The sequence below is a fragment of the Raphanus sativus genome, chromosome 1 (genome assembly GCF_000801105.2).
Source record: "Raphanus sativus cultivar WK10039 chromosome 1, ASM80110v3, whole genome shotgun sequence".
Taxonomy (NCBI): domain Eukaryota; kingdom Viridiplantae; phylum Streptophyta; class Magnoliopsida; order Brassicales; family Brassicaceae; genus Raphanus; species Raphanus sativus.
In genome coordinates, this window is record NC_079511.1 from 4,410,540 (window position 1) to 4,432,854 (window position 22,315).

Genomic DNA, 22,315 nt, shown 5'->3' on the forward strand with positions numbered 1-22,315 from the left:
GCAAAAGATGTTAGCAGAAGCAAGTCACTCACAGTTTTCTTTAAGGGAAGGGAAGAGAAAGAGAGCTCTCTTAGGATAAATGCTAATTCGTACTCAAGTCAAAGGAAGAAAGTAACTTAAAGAGAACCAGCAGACAAAGAAAAGCTGAGAACTTTCAGAGCATAAAGTGGTAATAAGCAATTTAATTTAGCTAAGTTACAGCTCACAGGAGCTTAACAAAAGCAAAAGAGAAATTATAAAAGTAGATTCGCTTTTAAGAGTGAGAGAGAAAGAGAGCAAAGTCACTGTCTCATCTCTATAAACCAATCTCCTCAAAGCTTCAAGAAGGAGAGAAGAAAAAAAAGGATTTGGCCTTTCAAAAGACAAGAACTCAGATGAATGTAAGATCAGAGAACTTGGAATTTAAAAATGAAGGAAACTGACACAACCCCACCTCATTGGATATGATCAAGTTGTTAGGATCAGAGAAGCAATGATTTGGTGGGAATTAATAAATGGAAGGGAGATTGAGGGACAAACTCTTCTTTGGGACACTACAAGATTTGTGGTTCCCTTATAGAAAAGAGTACAGTTCAAGAATCAAATTGTTTGGTGGGAGTTTTACATTTTACAGTAAACCTAACCAGGTAGATAAGGGAAGAGATAGTACACTCAAAATGTAAGGGGGGTATCAAATGCTGTTTTTGCTTGAATTGGGAAGAATGAAGAATTTAAAGTTGGGGGTACTTGAACAAAGAACAAAGCAAGCATCAAGTTCCAACCTTTATAGAATCAAAATAATGCAGTAGTGATCATTGTGTTTAGAGACAATAAAAGACCTAGAGAAAGAGAATAAACAACTAAGTAAATCTGATAGTTACCACCATTTGAGAGAGAGAGAGACCTTAATACTAAACAGAGGAGACATAATATGATTATTAAAACAAAAAGACAGAACAACTACTGCTTTACTATCTCTTTTTTTTCATTATTACAGAACCTATCTATCTACCTTTTTACTTTTTTTAGCTTGTCTAATTTTTTTTTGTTGATAAATATATGTCTTAACTTTTACAATTTGGAAGTGTTTAAACTTTAAATTGTCATTTGAAATACTATAAAACAAATGTAAGTTTTATCAAACTTCTCAAACGATATTAAAAATGTTTCATTGTTTGGAAGGTGTTCACCTCGAAGACTCGCTGTGCAAGCAAGAGGGTTCTTCTCTTCATGGCCAAGCTTTGCTTTCTAGCTTCTATACTCTGACATGTGCTTTAGAATATTATAGCATATAAGTACACATACATGCATGTATAAATCGTATATATGATTTATGTGTAAGATAATATTATTTTTACTGACAACTATATAGTATTCTAACAGAAGACTCTTTTGCTGTGACACACTCATATTTTTGTTCCGAGGCTGAGTCCAACTAACCCTCTTTCGGAATAATTTCCCACTCAGCTTTTCTAACAGCCGTGTGATTAAATCACTACGTTTAGATCTCATCTTTGCACCGCTGGATCCAAGCAACATATTTTTGGGCTTTTTTCACAAATGACCTAAGAATTCAAGTCAATTGCAAAACCAACCCCTTTTTTTTCTCATTACTATTCACCTATGAATTTTCCAAACCATCCTTATGTTTTCAAAATATTTACAAAACTGCCATTATTATTCTTTTTTTAATAAAATCGAAAATTAGTAAAAACCAATTACACCCTAAGCATCTTTTCTTATTTACAACAATGCCATCATCTTCAATTTTGCAACCACCATTGAACCACCATGTTTGAGCTCATAAAAGCTCAATAACTCAATTTTAACCACTTTTTCTCTTCTCTAACTCAACAAATCTTTCATTTCCTCTACATTTCTATCTAAAAAACTCTCACAACTTTCATTTTCATCTCACAAATTTCACATTTTCGAGTTTCTTCATTAGTAAATCGTCAAAGATGCTTCCTTTTGCTCAGTTTATGAGTTTGGACGGTTGAAAGGGTCGGAATCGAGGTTCACACCGGCAAAAGGTAGATGTTTACATGGTTTTCACCACTTTTTCAGTCTGTGTCGCGATGGCAGACTGCTTTATATGTCTACACGAATGTGTAGACGTAGGATTCCGTCTATTTGTCAACGAACAAGTCAGTTTCGCAATTGACCTTTTTAACTTTTTTTGTAACGCAGACTTCTCCAGCAGTTTACATCCTTACCTTTGACTACAAAAACAAAAATCTACGTAGACCTACCAAGACGGCTACGTAAAAGAGGTTGGTTTTACATTTGACCGAACTTTTGACTTTCTTAAGTAGACTTCAACGGAAGTCTACTAAATGTAGTCTGCCAATGAAGTCTACTTAAGGTCAGTTTTGCATTTGACCAAAACATTGACTTCGTTGAATAGCTTAGTTTTGTATTTGACTAAAATGTTTTTAAATAAAATAAATATTTTTTAAATTGTAGACTTCCAATGCAGTCTACGCTTTTTCACAAAAAAATATAGACTGTTCGTGAAGTCTACATATTTATTTTGGTCAAATGCAAAACCAACCCATGAGTTTTAAAGTTAGACCTTATGCGAAGTCTACGAATCTGTAGACTACATATGAAATCTACATTCGAAAGTCAAACAATGGTCAATTGCAAAACCAACATTTTTCAAAAAAATTGAAACATGTAGACTACATATGAAATCTACCTTCGAAAGTCAAAACTTGGATGAGTTTTGGTCAATAACAAAAACCAACATTTTTTATGTGGTAGACTAAAAAGGAAGTATAAATGTATAAAGTCAAAACTTGGATGAGTTCTGGTCAAATAAAAAAAGTAACCCGTAAAATTTTCAATTGCAAAAACTAACCCAAATAGTAGACCTATTTGACCGTCTACAAATGTAAACTAACGTCTACACTGTCGTAGACTGATTGAACAGTCTACATAGGAAAATAAATTAAAACTGAATTTCTGTATTATTCATAAATATTTTGGTAGATTTTTTTGTTTGAAAGTGTGTGTTAGTTAACCCTAATGGGTTTGAGTGATTTTAAAAAGAAAAACAGTTGTAATTATGAAATTATAGTACTTTTGATTTTACTATGTTGTTAGGTGTTAATTGTAGACATATTTGTATGTCTACGTTTGTAGTTTTATGAAACATGAAATATTTATTCGTTAATTATGTAAACTTGTATTTTTTTGGAGACAATGACTCAATTACCGGCCGTATACGGAAAATGAGTGGAGAAAGGCTCTTTGTTGGAGTTGGGAGAATGTTCTGTATATATGATGGTTGTACACATGGTGAACTTATGCATGTCACGAATGATCGACAAGTGCAGAATTTGATTGAGTTATCTAATACACACTTTGTACGTCTTTGTGTATCAAGTCAAAGCTAAGTACACTACAAATTTTTGGTTTGGATATATGTTATATAACAAGTGTAAACGTCTTTCTAAATTTAAGAATGTAGACTACATTTGAAGTCTACGTCATAAATTCTATTAGAAGTGCATTTGTGTATTAATCATCATATATTTTTACTATATAGTTATGTTACAGTGTGTGTTAGTAAATTTTAATGGTTTTGCAAAAATTTATGATTAGTTTTACTCTTAAAATTTCTTGAAATTTTTGTTTAGATTTTCTTCTACTCACATGTGTGTTAGTTATTATTTTACCTCATGGTGGTTTCACTTGTTTGGTTGATTAGTTCTTGTAAAAAACCAATATCTAACAACAAATTAATACTATCATACAAGTGAAACAAAACTAAAAGTGAATACAATTTTTATTGATTATGCATCCAAAATTATTGAAAAATGAATATTTTATTATGAGAAAATATTACAAAGGAATTTATTTGACTGTGTTTGACTTTTCATAATCTTGATGCCTCAAATAAAATCTTGGAAAAAGTACCTGCAAAGTAAGATAAAGTTATGAGAAAAAAATAAGATACAAAAATAAATCATATTTTAGTAGACTTTTTATTAAGTCTACTTAAAGTTTATTGTTCAGTAGACTTTAGTTGAAGTCTACACTAACGGAAAACTTTCAGATCCAAAATTGTACATTTAGAAATTTGATTTTTTTTTTTCTGAAGATATTTCAGAAACTAATTTTTTGTCAACCTTGTATCAAAGAAAAATATAAAATATGAATCTATAAATTTAGTTCAATATAAACACAAAATATATCTATAATGAATAAATGTAAATCTTACATTTTTAGGAAGATGATTTGAAAATTTTGGAAGAGAGTATTTGCAAAATAAAATAATTTTATGAGAAATAAAATAAAATTAAAATAATATTTGAGTGAGTTTTTAATGAAATCTACTTAAAAATCAAGGCTATTAGACTTCAAGCGAAGTCTACCAGCCCTGACTTTTAGATAGACTTCATTTGAAGTCTACCTTATAGAAAAAAATAATAAATCTGAAAAATGTATATATTAAAAAATATCAAATAAGTTTATATCTAAAAGCTTTAGAAAATATAATTTATATGAAAATAGTAATAAACTAAAGACATAGAGTTTGAATATGTAGCTTTATTTAATATAATTACAGAAAGAAATATTTAAAATCTATAAATGTAATTCTTACATCTTTTGGAGGAGGAGATAACAACCATGGAAGAAAATACCTGCAAAATAAGATAAATATTAAAAAAGCATAAGAAAAAGACTAAAATCATATTTTGGTAGACTTCCAGTGAATACTTAAAATGTGTGGTTTAGTTAACTTTATAAGCAGACTTCATTTAAAGTCTACACTGTCAGATAATTTTCAGATTTGAAAAAATCTATACATTTTGAAATATGAAAAACAGTTTTAAATCTGAAAATAATTTAAAATAAAATTTATCAGATAAAATAGTATAAAAGTAAATGCACAGAGTTTGATCTATAACTTTATTTGATTATAAACTTATAAATACACATTTAAAATCTATAGATCTAAACTTACATTTTAGAGGAGGAGATGAAAACCATCAATGGTAATACCTCCAAAAAGATATGTGAGAAAGAAATAACATAAAAATACACATTTAAAGTCTATAGATCTAAAACTTACATTTTTAAAGGAGAAGATGAAAACCATGAATCATAATACCTAAAATGACAACATAACTTTGTGAGAAAAACATGAGAGGATTTTAGAGAGAAATGAGAGAGTTTAGAGAGAAGGGAGAGAGTTTTAGAGAGAAGTGAGAGAGTTTTATAAAATTGTGCAGCCAGTTTAGAGAGAGATTGTGTAAATTTCATTTATATATGGAGACATAAATGTAACTAGGTTAAAAGATTGCCGACATTGTAGACTTCTTTTGAGGTCTACTAAAATTAAAAATTAAGAGTAGGTTTTATTGTAACGTAGTAGACCTTATTGAATGTCTACAATGATAATTTTATTATTGTTGTTAATTCATTATTGTTTTAATAATTTTAACATAAAATTTATTGAACTTTATTTTTATTTTTTATTTAATAGTTATAGTATGTGATTTCACATTTTATTCTTAAAACTCAATTTAATTTAAAATAATAAACTTTTGTTAACAAAATTTAAAAATGTAGACTGAAAACGACGTCTCTAGTATTATAGACTTTATTGTAGATCTACGAAACCCTAAACCACAAATCTCAAACCCTAAATAGTTTGTTTGATAATCAAAAAGTTTCTTTTACTGTATCAAATATCAAAATTACACAAAATATAAACTACAAAACATTAATAAGCAGATTTAAGTCAATAAAACAAAAAAAAATCAAAATCTAAAGTCTAACCCTAAAAATCTACCACTAAGAGACATAACATGTTACAACTTTTTGTTTCTAAACTATGAACATTGTTTAACATATGGTTACCAATTTAGTATATATTCTTTAAAATTGTTCAGTTATATACAATTTTAATATAGTTACTTCATATTATCTATTATATTGATGATTAGTTCAAATCTATCACAATAATTATTTTTATACAATTTTAAAATTAAATTAGTAGATTAAATTTTGGTGTAGACTACACATCAAATCTACAATTTAGACTTCGCTGGAGGTCTAAAAATATGTAGACTTCAGTATTCTACATGTAGACTTCCAAAAGGATAGAAGCGTAAATACAACTCCGTTTTTTTGTTTAGTCATAAGGACTAAATAGTATTTTCATCAGTCATTTAGGTTGGTTCTGCATTTGACTGAAATTGGGATACACCAATGTATTTGACTTCAATATTTAGGTTAGTTTTAGCAATTCTCCCCATATTTTTTTATTCTTTTTCTTTGCTATTTTTTTCCTTTCCATACTGTAATAAATCTGTGTGATCACATAATACATACTTTCTTCAGTTCTCAGGATTTAAAGGTAGTTTAAAATTTTCTTAAACAAGTGGAATATGGCATTAGGGACACATTGTGTAATCTTTTGGTGTTATTAGTTATTACCAATATTGCAACTTGAGAAGAAAAGATAAAATCGTCCATTACTGAAATTGCAGTTATTGACTTTGCAGTGCGTGAAGTTTACGAGGATCCTAAAGTCTAGGTGATGCTGTGTTGTCATTTTCTGAAAACAAACAAAGCTCAAGAAGACTTTGACAATTTCCAAAATTTACTTGCCTAAGTTGTCTTCTTTGTTAAGAGTATTGATGTCACTTCTAGCTAAAGAACGTAACAAGAAACCAGCAAATCATCACGATTCCCAATACTAAACCAACAGTGTCTGCTGAGTACAGTTAGGTAGCTGCAATTTTGTTTCTTAAGTATGAACCGATTCGATCCCCTACTTCTTACAAATGAGTCATATACGTTGGTTGTATATCATTTCTCATAAAACTAACTGACCTTTTAAAGAAAACTGAGACCAATTAAAGATGCCGTGGAAACAAGTTAACAGTCATATATGTGTTGGAACTATTTTTTTAGCAATGTATTCATATGCTAAAAGTAGAGTTAGTGTGAATGAGAAATTGAGGTCTAATATGTGTGATTTGAGAAACTTGTATAGAGTTACAAATATACACATTAGATGTGGGTTTTGATTTGTTAGTTGGACTTCATGTTCATTAACTTAATTTTATAAACCAAATATATGTGATCTTTTATATTGATAAAATATAAAAAAGAAATCCATTTAAAGTATATTATTTTGTTTGAATGAGTCAAATAATAAATAATTATACTCTTTAATTTATTGGTCAAAATGTGAAATGAATTCACATAGTAATGACAAGAAATAAATTCTCCATTAGTACACCATGGAGGTTTCATTTTTATGTTGAAAATGAAACTTGTGCTTCTTATTATTTTTCTATATAAATAGCTTGTTAGCATGATAGAAAGAGATATATACAGATAACTAGCAAAAGAAAAAACCACATTCTCCCATATTGAAAAGTTATGTTAGTTTTTATTTATTTTATTTTGTGTCTGAGAGTACAACACAAAACTAGTTTCGCCAGGCTTCTGATAGAGTGACGCAAATTCAGAAGATTGTTTGCAGTTGTATCCTGGGATTCATTACGTTATCGAACCGTCGCACTACGGAACGTATTTTGAGTTAAGGAAAGAGATAATATCCCGCCTCTGCAGTTGTATCATCCTTTTCTTACTCTTTGGTATAGTTTTATCATTTTTATTTTTTACAATATTCAGTAGTCCGTAGTTTATAAAATACGGTTCTATCAATATGTTTAGCAAACGCTAATTTATGATACGAAGCACACGCAATAATACTGTTTTCCTCCGGTTTCATTTTAATAATTGTTTTAGTTTCTGCACACATATTAAAATAAATATTTATTTAATTTTATATATTTTAAAAATAAAAATATTATTAATTGTATATCTAACAATATTTCACCTAATACAAAAAATAAATAGAAAAATATTATTAATAAATTTTGCATTATAATTATAAAACAGTATTTATTTTAAAACTAAATTTTTATTTTACGATGATAACCAAAATAAAACGGAGGGAATAATAGTCAACTTTCTTCTACCAACAAAGTAATCCTAGATTAGTACCAAAACACAATATATTAATACATCATCGTCATAGGAGAAAACATAAGGAATAACAGGAATCTGATGGAATCAATTAATTGATAATTATATGTAAAGATCGAGCTACAGCTGTTTATAAGACTTGGACGCAGTAATTTTTCGTACTAGTTCTTGTAGGGCTCGGGACAACTAACCCCCAACAACCATAAATCACGGTCAAACTTTATAATTATTTGGTCAAACCCACAATCATAGTTGTTAATTAGCTGTAAGCCTAGTATATACAACTCGTGTCTAAACACGGTTGTCGATACATGTGATTATGTTTATATGGTATACAACATCATAGTTTTTTTTGACAAAAACAACATAATAGTAACATATGTTAATTTGATAAATCAAATTAATTGATATCCCAGTTTATATTTTCAAACTTCTCTAACTGTTTAGAGTACTATTATAAAATATTGTTTAGTAACCTGTATTTACAACTACATAATAAATCAGACTTTCTTTTGCGTAAATAGATCAACCAAATATGAACCCTTGTTAATGGGAATGTATTTACAAATATAGTTAGGTTGGGAATAAAAGGTTTTTTATTCAACTTGGAAATGGTTCTCATCATTGCAAGCAAGGTAGAAGAATTAAGACCCAACCAAATTATGATAAGTGAGACTTGCACACAACTCAATTCTACATTACTCCAATAATTATTTGGGACCACACTAGATCGAAATATGCTCATATTAATCATATGGTAATTTCGTATAAAAATATGAATTGTTACATAAAGACATACAAAATAATCTTAGTTAACGAATATGGTTATAATATTATAAAACTGTAAGACAATGGTATGACACAGATCTAAACCAAATCAGTGTTACAGTTAAATGTCAAAAAATTACTATCCTCTTATCAAGTCTTACTTATCACTACACTTTTTAAGTTACAAGCATGAGGCATCACATCTTAGATGTGTATAGTTTTTTTTTCTTTCCACTGGAAATGCATTTGATTAATTCATTCAAACAACAACGAAGCATCCAAAATACAGACCTATAAGCACCAAGTGTATAGTTTATAACTATCAATTAACCAATGTATAAATATAAATTTATAATAGTAGTATATATTATCGGTTTCATGTGCTGTAAAAGAACAACGACACACGTAAAAAGTGAGTAAAGGAATGATTAAGAAACCTTAATGGAGTTGGTTTGAGTTCCTTATTAAAATCCGTTATAATCAGAATATCTTAAACTTTGATTAGCGTGAATGGCAACTAAAGCGAGAAGATCCTCTCCGACCACGCGAGAGGACTACTTATGTGGATCCCTCTTTTAACTAAAACTACAATGGCCCCACACGAAGGGGAGTGGTTCGTGCTCTTTTTACTTCCAACGATGCTCAGAGATTCCTAGGATCATTATTATGGTAGCAGATCATAAACATATCTTTGTTAATTTCTTAATCTAAATATAACAATCGGTGTACCTATTTTACATAAAGCGATCAAAACAAGAGCGTAGACATGTGAACCAAAATCTCGAGTTGGTCCGACTTTTGATGAAATAGAGTTGAAATATATACATCTAAACTCGACAAACAAAATTAGGTCATTTAGATTTTTTTTTTAAAGAGGAGTCCGTATCGTTTTGTTTGAGTATTTGTTTTTTATACGATGTACTTCAAGTTTGCCAAACGTGTATTCTCAGGGACATAGTAGTAATGTATACAAGGATATGTTGGATTTGGAATTGAAAAATCTCTAAATTTACCAATAGGAGAAACTGTTTACAATGTTTGAGTACCCAACAAAGAGATGAAACCACATTTTTATGTCTTTTGGAACAAAAAATGTGGATTTAATTCGCGATATGTCTAGTTCGATAAGTGAGAGCATTGTTTCAAAGCGACACTTGAGTTGTTGACGGTTCCTGGCCGGTTTGTTGTAGGTATAGAGGTTAGAGTGAAGTCATGTGAGCTGACAGTACGTAAAAGAGAAGTTAAACTTTGTTGGATTAAAATTAAAATGTGTAGAATTCATTTTTACGCACAAATAAGAAGAAGGTGGTGATCACGATACCAAAACTATTAGCAGTTCAGCTATAATGTGGATGAAGATGTAAATAATGTTATATCCTCTTCTTGATTTACAGACAACTGAAAGCTTAACATCAAAGTAGATACACATATCTATCTTATTAAAACAGAAATATTATGTTGGTCCTAACATTTATTTTGTAAGTTTTTAAATTAAATACACCTTTATACTTTATAGTTAAACCTACATTAAATCAGTAATGTTCATTTCTTTATACTACTATCCATGTTTCCAAACAATATACTTATTTCTTTATACTACTATCAATGTTTCAAACAATATATTTTTATACTACTATCAATGTTTCCAAACAACACAATAATTAATCTTAATATTTTATATCTATTATTTTCTTTTTAAAATTTTGTAGAAACATCATAATTTCATAAATTGCAAAATAATGAACTTTAAAATTTGGATTATAAGATTACAAATTATGAAACTATTACAATTTAAATCAAATTAGATTATATATTGGTCATCCATCAGTTCAATCGGTTAGTCTCGGATTTTAGTGATTTTTGTTAATATGAATATTTTAAAAACCTAAATTGAAATGTCAGATCTCCGGATTAACCGGTATAATCACAATCGGGTTGAATTTAGAAACACTGATTTAAATGCAAAAATATTTTAAATACACTCTTTAAAAGTTACTAAAATATTTGTTAAGTTATTAGTGAAAATTTTCATCGTAAAATATTCCGCGCTTCCAAAGCGCGGATCATAATCTAGTTGGTATGGTAAAGAAACTAACATGCAATGATGCAATGCATGTATGAATTATATAGTTGGGCCTACGCTACGCTACGTTACGTTACGTTATTTCGGAAGGAAACAATCATTTACATTTCATTTATTAAATGGGCCTCATGTGTGTTGGGTCATATCAACACTCATGTAAGCCCGGTTGAGCAAGAAAACCTCACAACACTCCACTTAAGCCCTAAATGGGCCTCACGTGACAGGAAAGTGTCTCTCTCTCGGCGCTTGACTTTCTCACTCTCAAGGCAGCGATCGATCAGATCAGACAGAGACGGAGGAAGCAAAGCAAGCTCATTCACGGAAGCAGATGGCGTTACAAGTTATCATCCTCTTCGTTTAGTCTTTTAGATTTCGGATTTCAGCTCAATTCCCTCAGCAACCCCCCCGTCGAACGTCTTGGAAATTTGCACTCTCCACCCAGTATGGAAGACGCATACGCGAGATCTGTCTCGGAGGTGCTTGATTTCTTCGGGGTAGACTCAACGAAGGGCCTTTCTGATTCTCAGGTTCTTAAACCTGAATTGAGATCTCTATTGTTTTTGGAAGTTGAAACCTTTGACTTGTTGAAGCTGATCCTTGGGTTTCTGTATTTTGTAGGTTGATCGTCATTCTAGACTTTTTGGGCGGAATGGTATTGTATTGTATTACTACTTCCATAAGATTCAATTTTTTTTTAATGAAATTATTGTCTTCTGAAATTGGAACAGAAAGATAGCAGTTTAACACGTTATTAGTTTTGTTTTAGTCTTGTTAAGTTCTAATGTTCTTCGTTTACTGTTTTTTGCATGTGTTTCCACTTAACCTGCAGTACTGCCCGAAGAAAATAGTAAGTTTTTTCAGTTAACTGTCTTTGAAATTCATCCTCACTTCCGTAATTAAGTTTTGCTTATAGGTTCTCTGAAGATATGTGTTTTTTCTTTTTATTCCGAGATGAGCATTATGGTTCTAGATTGTTTTAGCGCGGTGATGATTTGTGCAGTTTTCACATTGGATTTCATTTTTGTTTTCACATGTTCACACTGGTTCATTTGTCTAAAATAGAGCTATTCTATTGCAAAAAAAAAAAGAATTTGATCAATCTTTTAACTCCTCTTAGTTTTAGCAGATTTTGTTTGAATTCCTTAGGTTCTTCTTACCATATGGTCCTTACCTTTTTAAATGATGTTGCCTAGGAGGGTGTTTTGTTACTCCCTGACATGTGTCAGTTTTCTTATCTTCGTTTAATTAAAATGCAGGAACTCCATTCTGGAAACTGGTTCTCAAACAGTTTGATGATTTACTTGTTAAGATATTGATTGTGGCGGCAATTGTCTCTTTTGTATTGGCGTTGGCCAATGGAGAGACTGGTTTAACAGCATTTCTGGAGCCTTTTGTAAGTCGCACCATCTTTTTTTTTAGCACTCACAATTGCTTTCATGTGGTTGATAGTTAGCGCCTTTTATTTCGTCAGCTGGTCGGCTAGTGTCTTTCTTTGGGTGGAGTTTAAACTTTAAACCTTGTTTTCTTTTATCTCTGTGGTCTCTGTGGACTGCCTATTCTTTTGTGATGATCAAAATAATATATCTATAACCCGACTAAAAGATCTTCACTAACTGAGAGATTTCCACATTAATAGAATTCGGTTCTGTTATATGATTCCATTTAACTTAGTATAGGATTGCACCTTCACCAAGATTTCCATAAACTAAGTTTGTCTGTGGAGCTTTCTTTGATTATCCCAATTCTTGTTTGAATTTAATATTCCATCTCAGGTAATTCTGCTGATATTGGCTGCAAATGCTGCGGTGGGGGTGATTACGGAGACTAATGCTGAGAAGGCTCTTGAGGTAGTATTTTTTTGCTACGGTCTAAGTGAGGACATATTTGCAGATACATATCAGTTTTCTTTTAAAATAAATTATTTTCAATATACTGGACACTTCAAAATCAGTCATTTTTCTCTTCACACAAGGTGTGTTGTCAGGGGCACTTCGGTTGTAAGCTGTAACATTTTCTTATCCATCTTTTATGTTCTCTCTTTGTCCTGTTGTAGGAGCTACGTGCCTACCAAGCAAATATAGCTACAGTTTTGCGAAATGGTACTTATAAGTTTTATATATATCCAGTGATTAATATTGCTGCAAAATGTTCGCTGAGTGTTTGTCCTATTGGTGGTTTTGAATTTTTAAGTAAACTATTTTTTAAGCTGCTTATTAGCCTGTCGTGGTATGTTGTTGTTATCATCTCTAGAGAAACTTTGTATCTCGTATAGCAAACTCCTCTTCTGCCAAGCTAATATCATATTTTGCTATGCTCACACTTCTCGAGGTTGTGTAAAATGTGACATTACGTTTTAGGTATTTAAATTGATTCTGTTTTCTTTCCTATTGTGCTCGGGATGTTGTGCGAGTCTTTGGATATCTGTAAAAAGATTTAGGTTTTTGTCATTCCATATTAACACGTATACAATGGCAGGGTGCTTCTCTATACTACCAGCAACAGAGCTGGTGCCAGGCGACATTGTTGAAGTGGCTGGTATGTGTGCTCTCTCACCAAAACTCAGTTTTGTGGCTCAGACTTTTGCTAAATTCTTAATGTCTACTTTTCTTGACGCTTGCATGTGAAACAGTGGGATGTAAGATTCCAGCTGACCTTAGGATGATTGAGATGTCTAGCAATGAGTTACGAGTTGATCAAGCAATTCTAACTGGTAAGTCATCGTGTTACTTATAACTTCTCATTTGCCTAGGCACAAGAACTACAAATGCCTGCCAGTGGGTACAACTTCATGTCAATCATTTTCTCCACCAGTTTGTGCACATGCATTTTCTTATAACATTACAATTTCAACAACAATGGTGGTTCTTTCCATGTAGATAAATTTCAGTGATTACTTTCAGTGCGCTATATCCATATTTCCAATTGTTTTTCCCTTAAATTGCAGGTGAAAGCTGTTCTGTGGAGAAAGATGTTGACTGTACTTTAACAACAAATGCTGTTTACCAAGACAAGAAAAATATTTTATTTTCGGTAGGAGTTAATAATCATACCTGCATTAGCTAACTGTCTTATCATTTCATGTATCCAGAGATCTAGTGCTGTTTCATGCGTTCGCCTTAGCGAGCTGTCATATTCTTAGTTGTTTATCACTATTAGATTTTAGGCTCTAAAACCTGTTGTAGGTACCTATTTCTGGTTCCATGTACCTCTTTATATCTCTTTTCCTGTGTCTAATTTAGTAGAATGTATAATGATTGCCAGGGAACTGATGTGGTCGCGGGTAGGGGCAGGGCTGTTGTCGTTGGAGTTGGTTCGAACACTGCGATGGGTAGCATACACGATTCTAGATGATGTAAGCTATCATCAATATTCTTTCATTTCTATCTGATATGCACCATGCGTAGTTTAATATGCTTAATTACCAGTCAGAACTCTCTCATAAAAGAAGGTTCTATTGTACCTTTAATTGACTTCAATTTCCTTCAGTAAATAGTTTCACTCTTCACGCCTTTGACATGGTTGATTTATTTCCTGATGCATAGCCTGTCTGGTGGTGGTTATTTTCCATCTGTTTTAAAGTGCGTTATAACTACTAGGCTTTTCTCTCTTATTTGTAAATGCTAATGTCACAGGAGGCAACTCCGTTGAAAAAGAAGCTGGACGAGTTTGGCAGCTTTTTGGCTAAGGTGAAAACTGTTTCCTTTTTGAAAGTTTAAATTTCTTTCATTTCGAAGAGTTACTTTAGTTACAAGACTGTATGAAGTTCCCTATCCCTTGGATGTCAAATTTTCTCAGTTGTCAATGTCAGGAAGTGTAAATTAATTCACAGAAGAATAAATAATGATCTGTCAAGTGACTGGTGTGACAGAGATCTATTGCAGAGATATTTAGTTAATTTCATTGGTATATTCTATGTTTCTCAACAAAACTTGAAGTTCTCTGAGCTGAGAGTGTAATCTTTCTGTTTGTATAGGTGATTGCGGGGATTTGTGTACTTGTGTGGGTTGTCAACATTGGTCACTTCAGTGACCCTTCGCATGGTGGATTTTTTAAAGGCGCAATTCACTATTTTAAGGTAAAGAAATTTGTTGTTCTCTTATGATAGTTTTGAATTCGTAGTTTGGGAGTACATAATTAGTTGTGTGTGTTCCACTCTTACTGTGATAACAAAAGATAGATGTTGCTTCCCCGTTCTATCGCTGATATCCCTAGAAGTGAACGCAGGCAGATTCAAAGAAACACCCTGAGAATTATCAACCTAATAGAAAGACTTTCCAGATTAAAGTAGCGAAGTTACATAAATAAGAAATAATCGTTCTGCAATGAGTCGCTATTAACATTGTTGACTATCAAGTTTAAGGCTGTCACAAATCATGGCTGCTTTTCTTATCTTCAGTCAGTAAAGAATTTATGACATGCCAAAGTTCGGCTCCATGTATCCCAGATTGGTGATTTGCTTTTATTTTCCCAGATTGCAGTTGCCCTTGCTGTTGCAGCTATTCCTGAAGGACTCCCTGCTGTTGTTACAACGTAAGCGTTCACTAATTCCATTGCTAGCAACTAGCAATATTAGGAAAAGGCTAATGGTAGTTGAAACTTAGGATGATTTCTGCGGAACTCTAGTGTATCGTGGAGACGAAGAGTTTCCAGAGAAGCAGGTGGCTTTTACGATCATCAAATGGCAATTTTGTTTCAAGTTTCAGTTCGCTTTAGTGTTGGTTGAGTCCAAAATGCTTTGCAACTAGTCATCTTCCACATGCTTAGCTAGTACTGGTTATTATATTGTGGGTTAAATTGGTTATGATGCTTTTGGTATTTAGGTGTTTAGCCCTTGGAACAAAGAAAATGGCTCTTTTGAATGCCATTGTTCGGTCCTTGCCATCTGTCGAGACGCTTGGCTGCACTACTGTAATTTGCAGTGACAAGACTGGAACATTGACAACCAATATGATGTCCGTGTCTAAGGTTAGCATTTTAATCCTCAGTGCTTGAGCCTGTTAACTCTTGTTATTGGTATTTCCGCCACTTGCAGTTTTATATTTGAATTGTTTTTTGAAATATCTTTGGTTGGCAAATCTTGGCAAGTAGTCAAATAGAGCTTTTAGGACTAATTAAGAAAGATTAACAATTTGCTTGTAGATCATGTGATTTTGTGAATAACTAATTGAAACTAAACGTTTTTGCATATAAATTTTCTCATTGTGGTGCGCAAATAGAGTATTTGAATAGTCTTACTCTTGTGCTTGTATGTCAGATCTGCGTAGTCCAATCTGCAGACTATGGTCTTATGATTAACGAGTTCAGTGTCAGTGGGACAACTTATGCACCCGAAGGTACCGTCTTTGACAACAATGGCCAGCAGGTAACTATTACTTCTCCTCTGGACTATGTAACTGGCCAACTATTTTACATGATATTTGTGAGGATGACTGATAGTTGCCTTTCCTATATGCTCACAAACTAATATCAACAACACAAGGAGAGCTTGAACTGAAAATTCTATCTCAGTATTAATTGATATTGTGATCTGGATGCTTGATGACAATAGATCCTAAAAATGATATTCGAGGGAAAACTAGTCAACTTCTTTTTTTATTTCCTTCTTTTTTGTTTCATGCTTGTAGAAGAATCATGGTTTCTTCTTCTTTTATTTTTATACATTTTTCTTGTATTTATGTTCCGTATTTTTTATATTTGATTTTAAAAATTCTATGGAGTTCCCTTCCTTGTCATCTTAATCATCTTCTCGCAAATATCTATGATTTAGTATTGTGAAAGACAAAAGACGAAAAAACTCTATAGCAAGCTACAAACTACACGGACATGCCTCGTAACAACACAACATTATTTCTTCTTTTGCAGCTTGACTTCCCTGCTCAGTCACCATGCCTTCACCACTTAGCAATGTGTTCATCACTCTGCAATGACTCCATTTTGCAATACAATCCAGACAAAGATTCTTACGAAAAAATTGGAGAGTCAACTGAAGTTGCTCTTCGAGTTCTTGCAGAAAAGGTTTGTATTTTGGTAAATTCTTTCTTCAGTAGAATTCGTTTCCACAAGAAGGATCATGGAACATAACAGACTGTTCTATCCAATCTCCTGTTGAATCTTAGACTTGATTGCTACCTTCCATTTCTTGTCATCTTACTGTATACCCTGCACAGAGGTTGAACATACCAGTCTAGAATCTGAAGGATTGTTCAACTTACTTCTGTTGCTTAATTTTCAGGTCGGCCTCCCTGGTTTTGATTCCATGCCATCTTCTCTAAACATGTTGAGCAAGCATGAACGTGCAGCATACTGCAACCATTATTGGGAAAACCAATTTAAAAAGGTATTACTCTAGTAAAACCAACATGTTTGTTGTGTTGACCGTTGTTTTACATGCATTTAACTTAGGGGATAAAGAGCCATCTTTCTATTTTACACATATACTTCATTACGCCTGTAGTTACATACATATAAGTTGATAATGACCTCGGAACATTATATTTCAAACAATTCGTATTCGTAGTAATTTAATATGAGTAGTTGTTGTCATCTTTATCATAAATTTTCAGGTTTATGTTTTGGAGTTTACACGTGACCGCAAAATGATGAGCGTCCTGTGTAGCCATAAGCAAATGGATGTAATGTTTTCAAAGGGTGCTCCAGAAAGTATAATTGCTAGGTGTACCAAAATTCTCTGCAACAGTGATGGTTCTGTTATTCCACTAACTGCTGCTGCCCGTGCAGAGCTTGAGTCGAGGTTCCGCAGGTTAGACATCAACTCATTTTATAGAACTTGATTTATTTTTGTTATTACTTAATGATGATATCGTTTGATGCTTGTATTGTCACTTCTAAGGGCAATTTTGCTCTTAAGATATGAATGAAGTGTTTGTTCAATTTTCTGACCATGTATCTTTGCAACAGTTTCGGAGATGAAGCGTTGAGATGCTTAGCATTAGCATTTAAAACCGTGCCCCATGGTCAACAAACTATTTCCTATGATAATGAGAACGACCTGACGTTTATTGGATTGGTACGCCTTTCTTTCAAATATGATATATTCAAATGAGTTTACTGAGTATTCATCAGTTTTCTTATACTGATGAAGACTTGCTTATCTTGTGCCTCCTTTGAAGGTGGGAATGCTTGATCCACCACGAAAAGAAGTAAGAGATGCTATGCTTGCGTGTATGACTGCTGGGATTCGTGTTATAGTTGTAACCGGGGATAACAAGGTACTAGAAATTTGAGCACATGGAAATTTTTAACTATCTATCTTTTTGAGTGCTTATTCTGATTAGCATGAAACTTCAGTCTACAGCAGAGTCGATATGTAGAAAAATAGGGGCATTTGACAATCTGGGCGACTTTTCTGGTATGTCTTACACTGCTTCTGAATTTGAACGGCTTCCAGCGGTGCAACAAAATCTAGCATTGCGACGGATGACACTTTTTTCCAGGTATTTCTTCAACTGTTCTCTTTACTGATAGTGTATTTAGGAACAAGGAACATAAATTTTAATTATCATGCGTATTTCTGTTTCTTCTCTAAAGTTTATAATCGTTTATTAGAAACCATAGTTTTCTGCATGTAGGGTTGAACCGTCCCACAAAAGGATGCTTGTTGAAGCCCTACAGAACCAAAATGAAGTGGTAACACTCCCCTATCCACTATGTTATCATTTATTACACTTCTTCCTTTTTGTCTGCGTACATATTCACATTTTCCATTAGTGGCTTTGTTTAGACTTTCAATTTTTTATTTTGTTAAGATTTGTACTTATCAGAGAAAAACTTCTTGCTTCTAACCGTTGAACACATGAACCTTGTTCTCCTAGGTGGCAATGACTGGTGATGGCGTAAACGATGCTCCTGCATTAAAGAAAGCTGATATTGGGATTGCCATGGGTTCTGGAACAGCTGTAGCAAAGGTATTTACCTTGTGTTCGTTTTCGATACACATCGTGTGATTTGTACTCGAAAAACTTGTTATATCTTGTCGATGTCCTTTTATTTTGATCTATTCCTCTCGTCCAGACACGGTAATCCTTTGACATGGGAATCTTGTCTTCTAACTGCGAGATTCTTTCACTGTCTTCCAAAAGGGAATATATAGTTGAAGTCTTTCCGGGTTTTGCTGTTGCCATAGTACTATAATAGTGGTGCAATACAAATATACAATGTGACTGCCATAAAAAACTTCCTCTGAGTTCGCAGAATAGTAATACTACTAGTACTGTACTCTTCATTCCTTTAATAAACTGGCTTGCCAAGAGTCCATATCTTTAGCGTTTAACCTATATTTCTCTAACTGTTTCTGCATTTCAGAGTGCTTCAGATATGGTTTTGGCTGATGATAATTTTGCTTCGATAGTTGCGGTATGTTTGTTTTCTTCCATATACACTTCGCATAACTGGTTCAACGTGGTTTTCAAGGCTACAAATCACACTGCAGATCTTCGTTAGTGCAACTCCTAAACATTTTCTCTTCGTGACAGGCTGTTGCGGAAGGAAGAGCTATATATAATAACACTAAGCAATTCATTAGATACATGATCTCTTCAAATATCGGAGAAGTAGTGTGTATATTTGTAGCAGCTGTACTGGGAATCCCTGATACCTTGGCGCCTGTGAGTTTGTTTTAGCCTGGAAGTAAACTGTGTCTTCTCAATGGAAATTACAGTCCAGTTGCACCAATTGACAGTCTTATCTGCAAAATTTTATTTAAAACTTGTCTAAATCGATGATTGTTATGGTAAAACTTTGTAGGTTCAACTTTTGTGGGTCAATTTGGTAACGGATGGATTGCCTGCCACTGCCATTGGCTTCAATAAACAAGATTCCGATGTTATGAAGGCAAAACCCCGAAAGGTAGGAGCTGTGTAACACCTTGTAGAGTAATTTGAAAATAGTTGCTCTCGCATGATTTGTGGGCCCTTCCAAACTTTATGGGTTTCATTGATGACATTAACTTGCAGTAGGGACTTAGGACTTTTTGGTTTGATTGTTGTTAAAATTCCAGGTTGGTGAAGCAGTGGTTACTGGGTGGTTATTCTTCCGCTATCTGGTTATCGGAGGTAAAATAAAAATGATGGTTCTGTGACTTATCTTAATCATTATGCGACACTAGCTTGGGATCTTTGTGGCCAAGTACTGAAAGGTCACTTTGTGCCTTCAAACATCTTTCCAACAAAAGGCTTATCTGCTTGACTGGTTATTCTTTTGCAGTTTATGTTGGCCTGGCAACTGTTGCTGGCTTTATATGGTGGTTTGTTTACTCCGAAGGTGGTCCGAAACTTACCTACAGTGAACTGGTTAGATTCTTTCTCCAGCTACGTCTTACTGATATTGTTTGTAAATTGTGCGTTCATATGTGTAAACCTTAGCATTTTAAAAGTTATTGCCCAAGTTTCTTACCAAATGATTCATATCCAACGCTGTTATTGCAAATGGAATCTTCTTTCAGTATCTTCATTTGAATATGGAACAATCTCATTTCAGATGAACTTCGAAACTTGCGCACTCAGAGAGACAAGTTATCCCTGCAGCATATTTGAGGATCGGCATCCGTCGACCGTGGCTATGACAGTACTTGTTGTTGTAGAGATGTTTAATGCGCTAAATAACCTCAGTGAAAATCAGTCCCTTCTGTGAGTATACCTTTCTTTCGTTCTTTCCTTGTTAACAGCTGATTCGCTACCTTAGTAAAGATTGTATGTGATTGCAGGGTTATAACCCCAAGGAGTAATCTATGGCTTGTTGGTTCAATAATCCTAACGATGGTTCTGCACATGCTAATACTATATGTTCATCCACTGGCAGTCTTGTTTTCTGTAAGTTTCGTCTCTTCCACAAACCTTGTAATGGTAATCGCATACCCGTTTCTTGTTTTAAATCCCTCTCATATTTATCGCTATATATAGGTTACGCCGTTGTCCTGGGGCGAATGGACCGCCGTTCTGTATCTTTCGTTTCCAGTAAGTATTCTCTTCTTGATAGTCTACTAACCCTCACAGTGGAACCTTACATTGCTATAGACCACCTTGATAGTCTCATCAAGTAATAGCATGACAGTAGGCTGATCATTCAGATATGAGATGAGATTTATGAAATAAAATTTAATTCCCTTGAAATGATTAGTTAATTTGAATACTGCAGGTTATCATCATCGATGAGGTTCTGAAGTTCCTCTCTAGAAATACCGGTAATGTTTCAGCTGTTTTTAAAACCACCTATCATTTCAACTGAACTAAAAGCTAATAAAGAGGCCTTGAATCGATGTGTTCTTCTGTCTGTGTTTGTTAATGTAGGCTTGAGGTTCAGGTTCAGATTGAGGAAGACGGATTTACTCCCCAAGGACCGGCGTGACAAGTAGGGTTGAGAAAACAAAACATTGCTTTTTTGGTGATACACAGAGTTTTGACTCTCAAGATACACACCGACACAGAGAGAAAGAGAATCTTAACAGATTTTGTAATGCAAATCCTGAAGGTCCAATACCATTGAACTTTTTCCGATTTTGTTTTTGTTGTAACCAGTTTCACTGTATTCTTACATCAAAACAACATTAGTTTACTACTGCTCTTTGTGTCATGCTCTGCTTCATTTCGGGTCTCTATTAGCATTCCAACATTCACAACTGAAGCTCTCGAGTTTGAATTCAGGAGTTATATTTTGAGTGGTTCACAATAAGGTAGGGTTGGTTCAAAGATCATGTCACAGAAAAGTGTCGGTTTTGATAAAAAAAAAGTGTCGGTCTCTCTTAATTGTTATTCCATCCGTTTCATATTATAAATAGTTTTAGCAAAAAAAAATTGTTTCACAATGTAATTAGTTTTAATATTTCAAGGCAATTTTATATTTATTGAATAGTGTGTGACCAATTAAATAATGTTAGTTATTTTATTATTGGTTGAAATAATACATTAAATGATATTTTTTAACAAATGATTATTTTTCTTAATATTAGTGATTTTAACTAAAACTATTTACAATTTGGAAATGAGGGAGAGGGAGTATTAAGAAAGAAAAACGAAGACGAGAGATATTTTGATCAGGTACTTGGTATCTATCAATCTTCGGACAAAAACGTAGGTAACTATAACTTTCTAGCAGTGAGCAGCCCCCTTTACTATAGCATATAGTACAATATTTGATTAGGCAAAGTTTAGTTGTCAGTGTGGTGGTGACTGGGGACAAAACAAAAATAAGATAATAATCAAAACACGAAAGAAAAGTTTACAAAATTCGATTCCGTGAATTAGTGGCAAACACAACGCTTTCCTTGCTTTTTAATATAGTCATCATATCAAAAAATAATTAAACAAATAAACTTTATCAGTCACATGATAAAGCCCGAAAATTGACATAGATATAGCAAAACAAAATGGTTTAAATTCGCTTAAAATTCTTTTCGACCATCAATAAGTTATATGTTCATGAGGTTAACTATCTTAAGGTATGAGAATTGTA

General features: G+C 33.0%; 1 protein-coding gene and 1 long non-coding RNA gene across 3 annotated transcripts; one reads left to right on the forward strand and one right to left on the reverse strand.

Annotated features, from left to right (window-relative positions):
• Nucleotides 1-3,765: 3,765 nt before the first annotated feature.
• LOC130496816 (uncharacterized) lies at nucleotides 3,766-4,993 on the reverse strand. The gene is made up of 3 exons (XR_008935965.1): nucleotides 4,955-4,993; nucleotides 4,592-4,631; nucleotides 3,766-3,903 (listed from the first exon to the last, which is right to left on the reverse strand). It is a non-coding gene; the product is annotated as an uncharacterized LOC130496816 (long non-coding RNA).
• A 6,086-nt stretch (nucleotides 4,994-11,079) lies between these two features.
• Nucleotides 11,080-21,423, forward strand: LOC108812273 (calcium-transporting ATPase 3, endoplasmic reticulum-type). 2 transcript variants are annotated; one of them, XM_018584501.2, is made up of 33 exons: nucleotides 11,080-11,376; nucleotides 11,468-11,501; nucleotides 11,679-11,696; nucleotides 12,106-12,242; nucleotides 12,622-12,696; nucleotides 12,903-12,948; nucleotides 13,325-13,384; nucleotides 13,479-13,559; nucleotides 13,794-13,879; nucleotides 14,111-14,198; nucleotides 14,468-14,535; nucleotides 14,823-14,924; nucleotides 15,321-15,379; nucleotides 15,670-15,814; nucleotides 16,104-16,211; nucleotides 16,712-16,864; nucleotides 17,082-17,186; nucleotides 17,413-17,609; nucleotides 17,768-17,876; nucleotides 17,980-18,078; nucleotides 18,158-18,303; nucleotides 18,439-18,496; nucleotides 18,682-18,774; nucleotides 19,172-19,222; nucleotides 19,342-19,473; nucleotides 19,613-19,714; nucleotides 19,866-19,920; nucleotides 20,072-20,157; nucleotides 20,345-20,493; nucleotides 20,571-20,676; nucleotides 20,767-20,820; nucleotides 21,002-21,047; nucleotides 21,154-21,423. In XM_018584501.2, exons 1-33 carry the CDS (start codon nucleotides 11,293-11,295, stop codon nucleotides 21,216-21,218), a joined length of 2,997 nt encoding a protein of 998 aa, XP_018440003.1. In that variant the 5' UTR covers nucleotides 11,080-11,292; the 3' UTR covers nucleotides 21,219-21,423. The 2 variants fall into 2 exon arrangements, with proteins under 2 accessions (XP_018440003.1, XP_018439995.1); XM_018584493.2 differs by lacking the exons at nucleotides 11,080-11,376; nucleotides 11,468-11,501; nucleotides 11,679-11,696; ... (1 more) ...; nucleotides 12,622-12,696; nucleotides 12,903-12,948 and having other exon boundaries at nucleotides 13,326-13,384; nucleotides 14,111-14,201; nucleotides 14,482-14,535.
• The last annotated feature ends 892 nt before the right edge of the window (nucleotides 21,424-22,315 follow it).

Bases quoted from the DNA above. Each gene is read 5' to 3' on its own strand.
- LOC108812273 (XM_018584501.2), top strand. From the start codon at position 11,293: ATGGAAGACGCATACGCGAGATCTGTCTCGGAGGTGCTTGATTTCTTC. The intron at 12,243-12,621 runs GTAAGTCGCACC...ATTCCATCTCAG, and splicing joins CAGCATTTCTGGAGCCTTTT to GTAATTCTGCTGATATTGGC. The intron at 17,877-17,979 runs GTACGCCTTTCT...CCTCCTTTGAAG, and splicing joins ACCTGACGTTTATTGGATTG to GTGGGAATGCTTGATCCACC.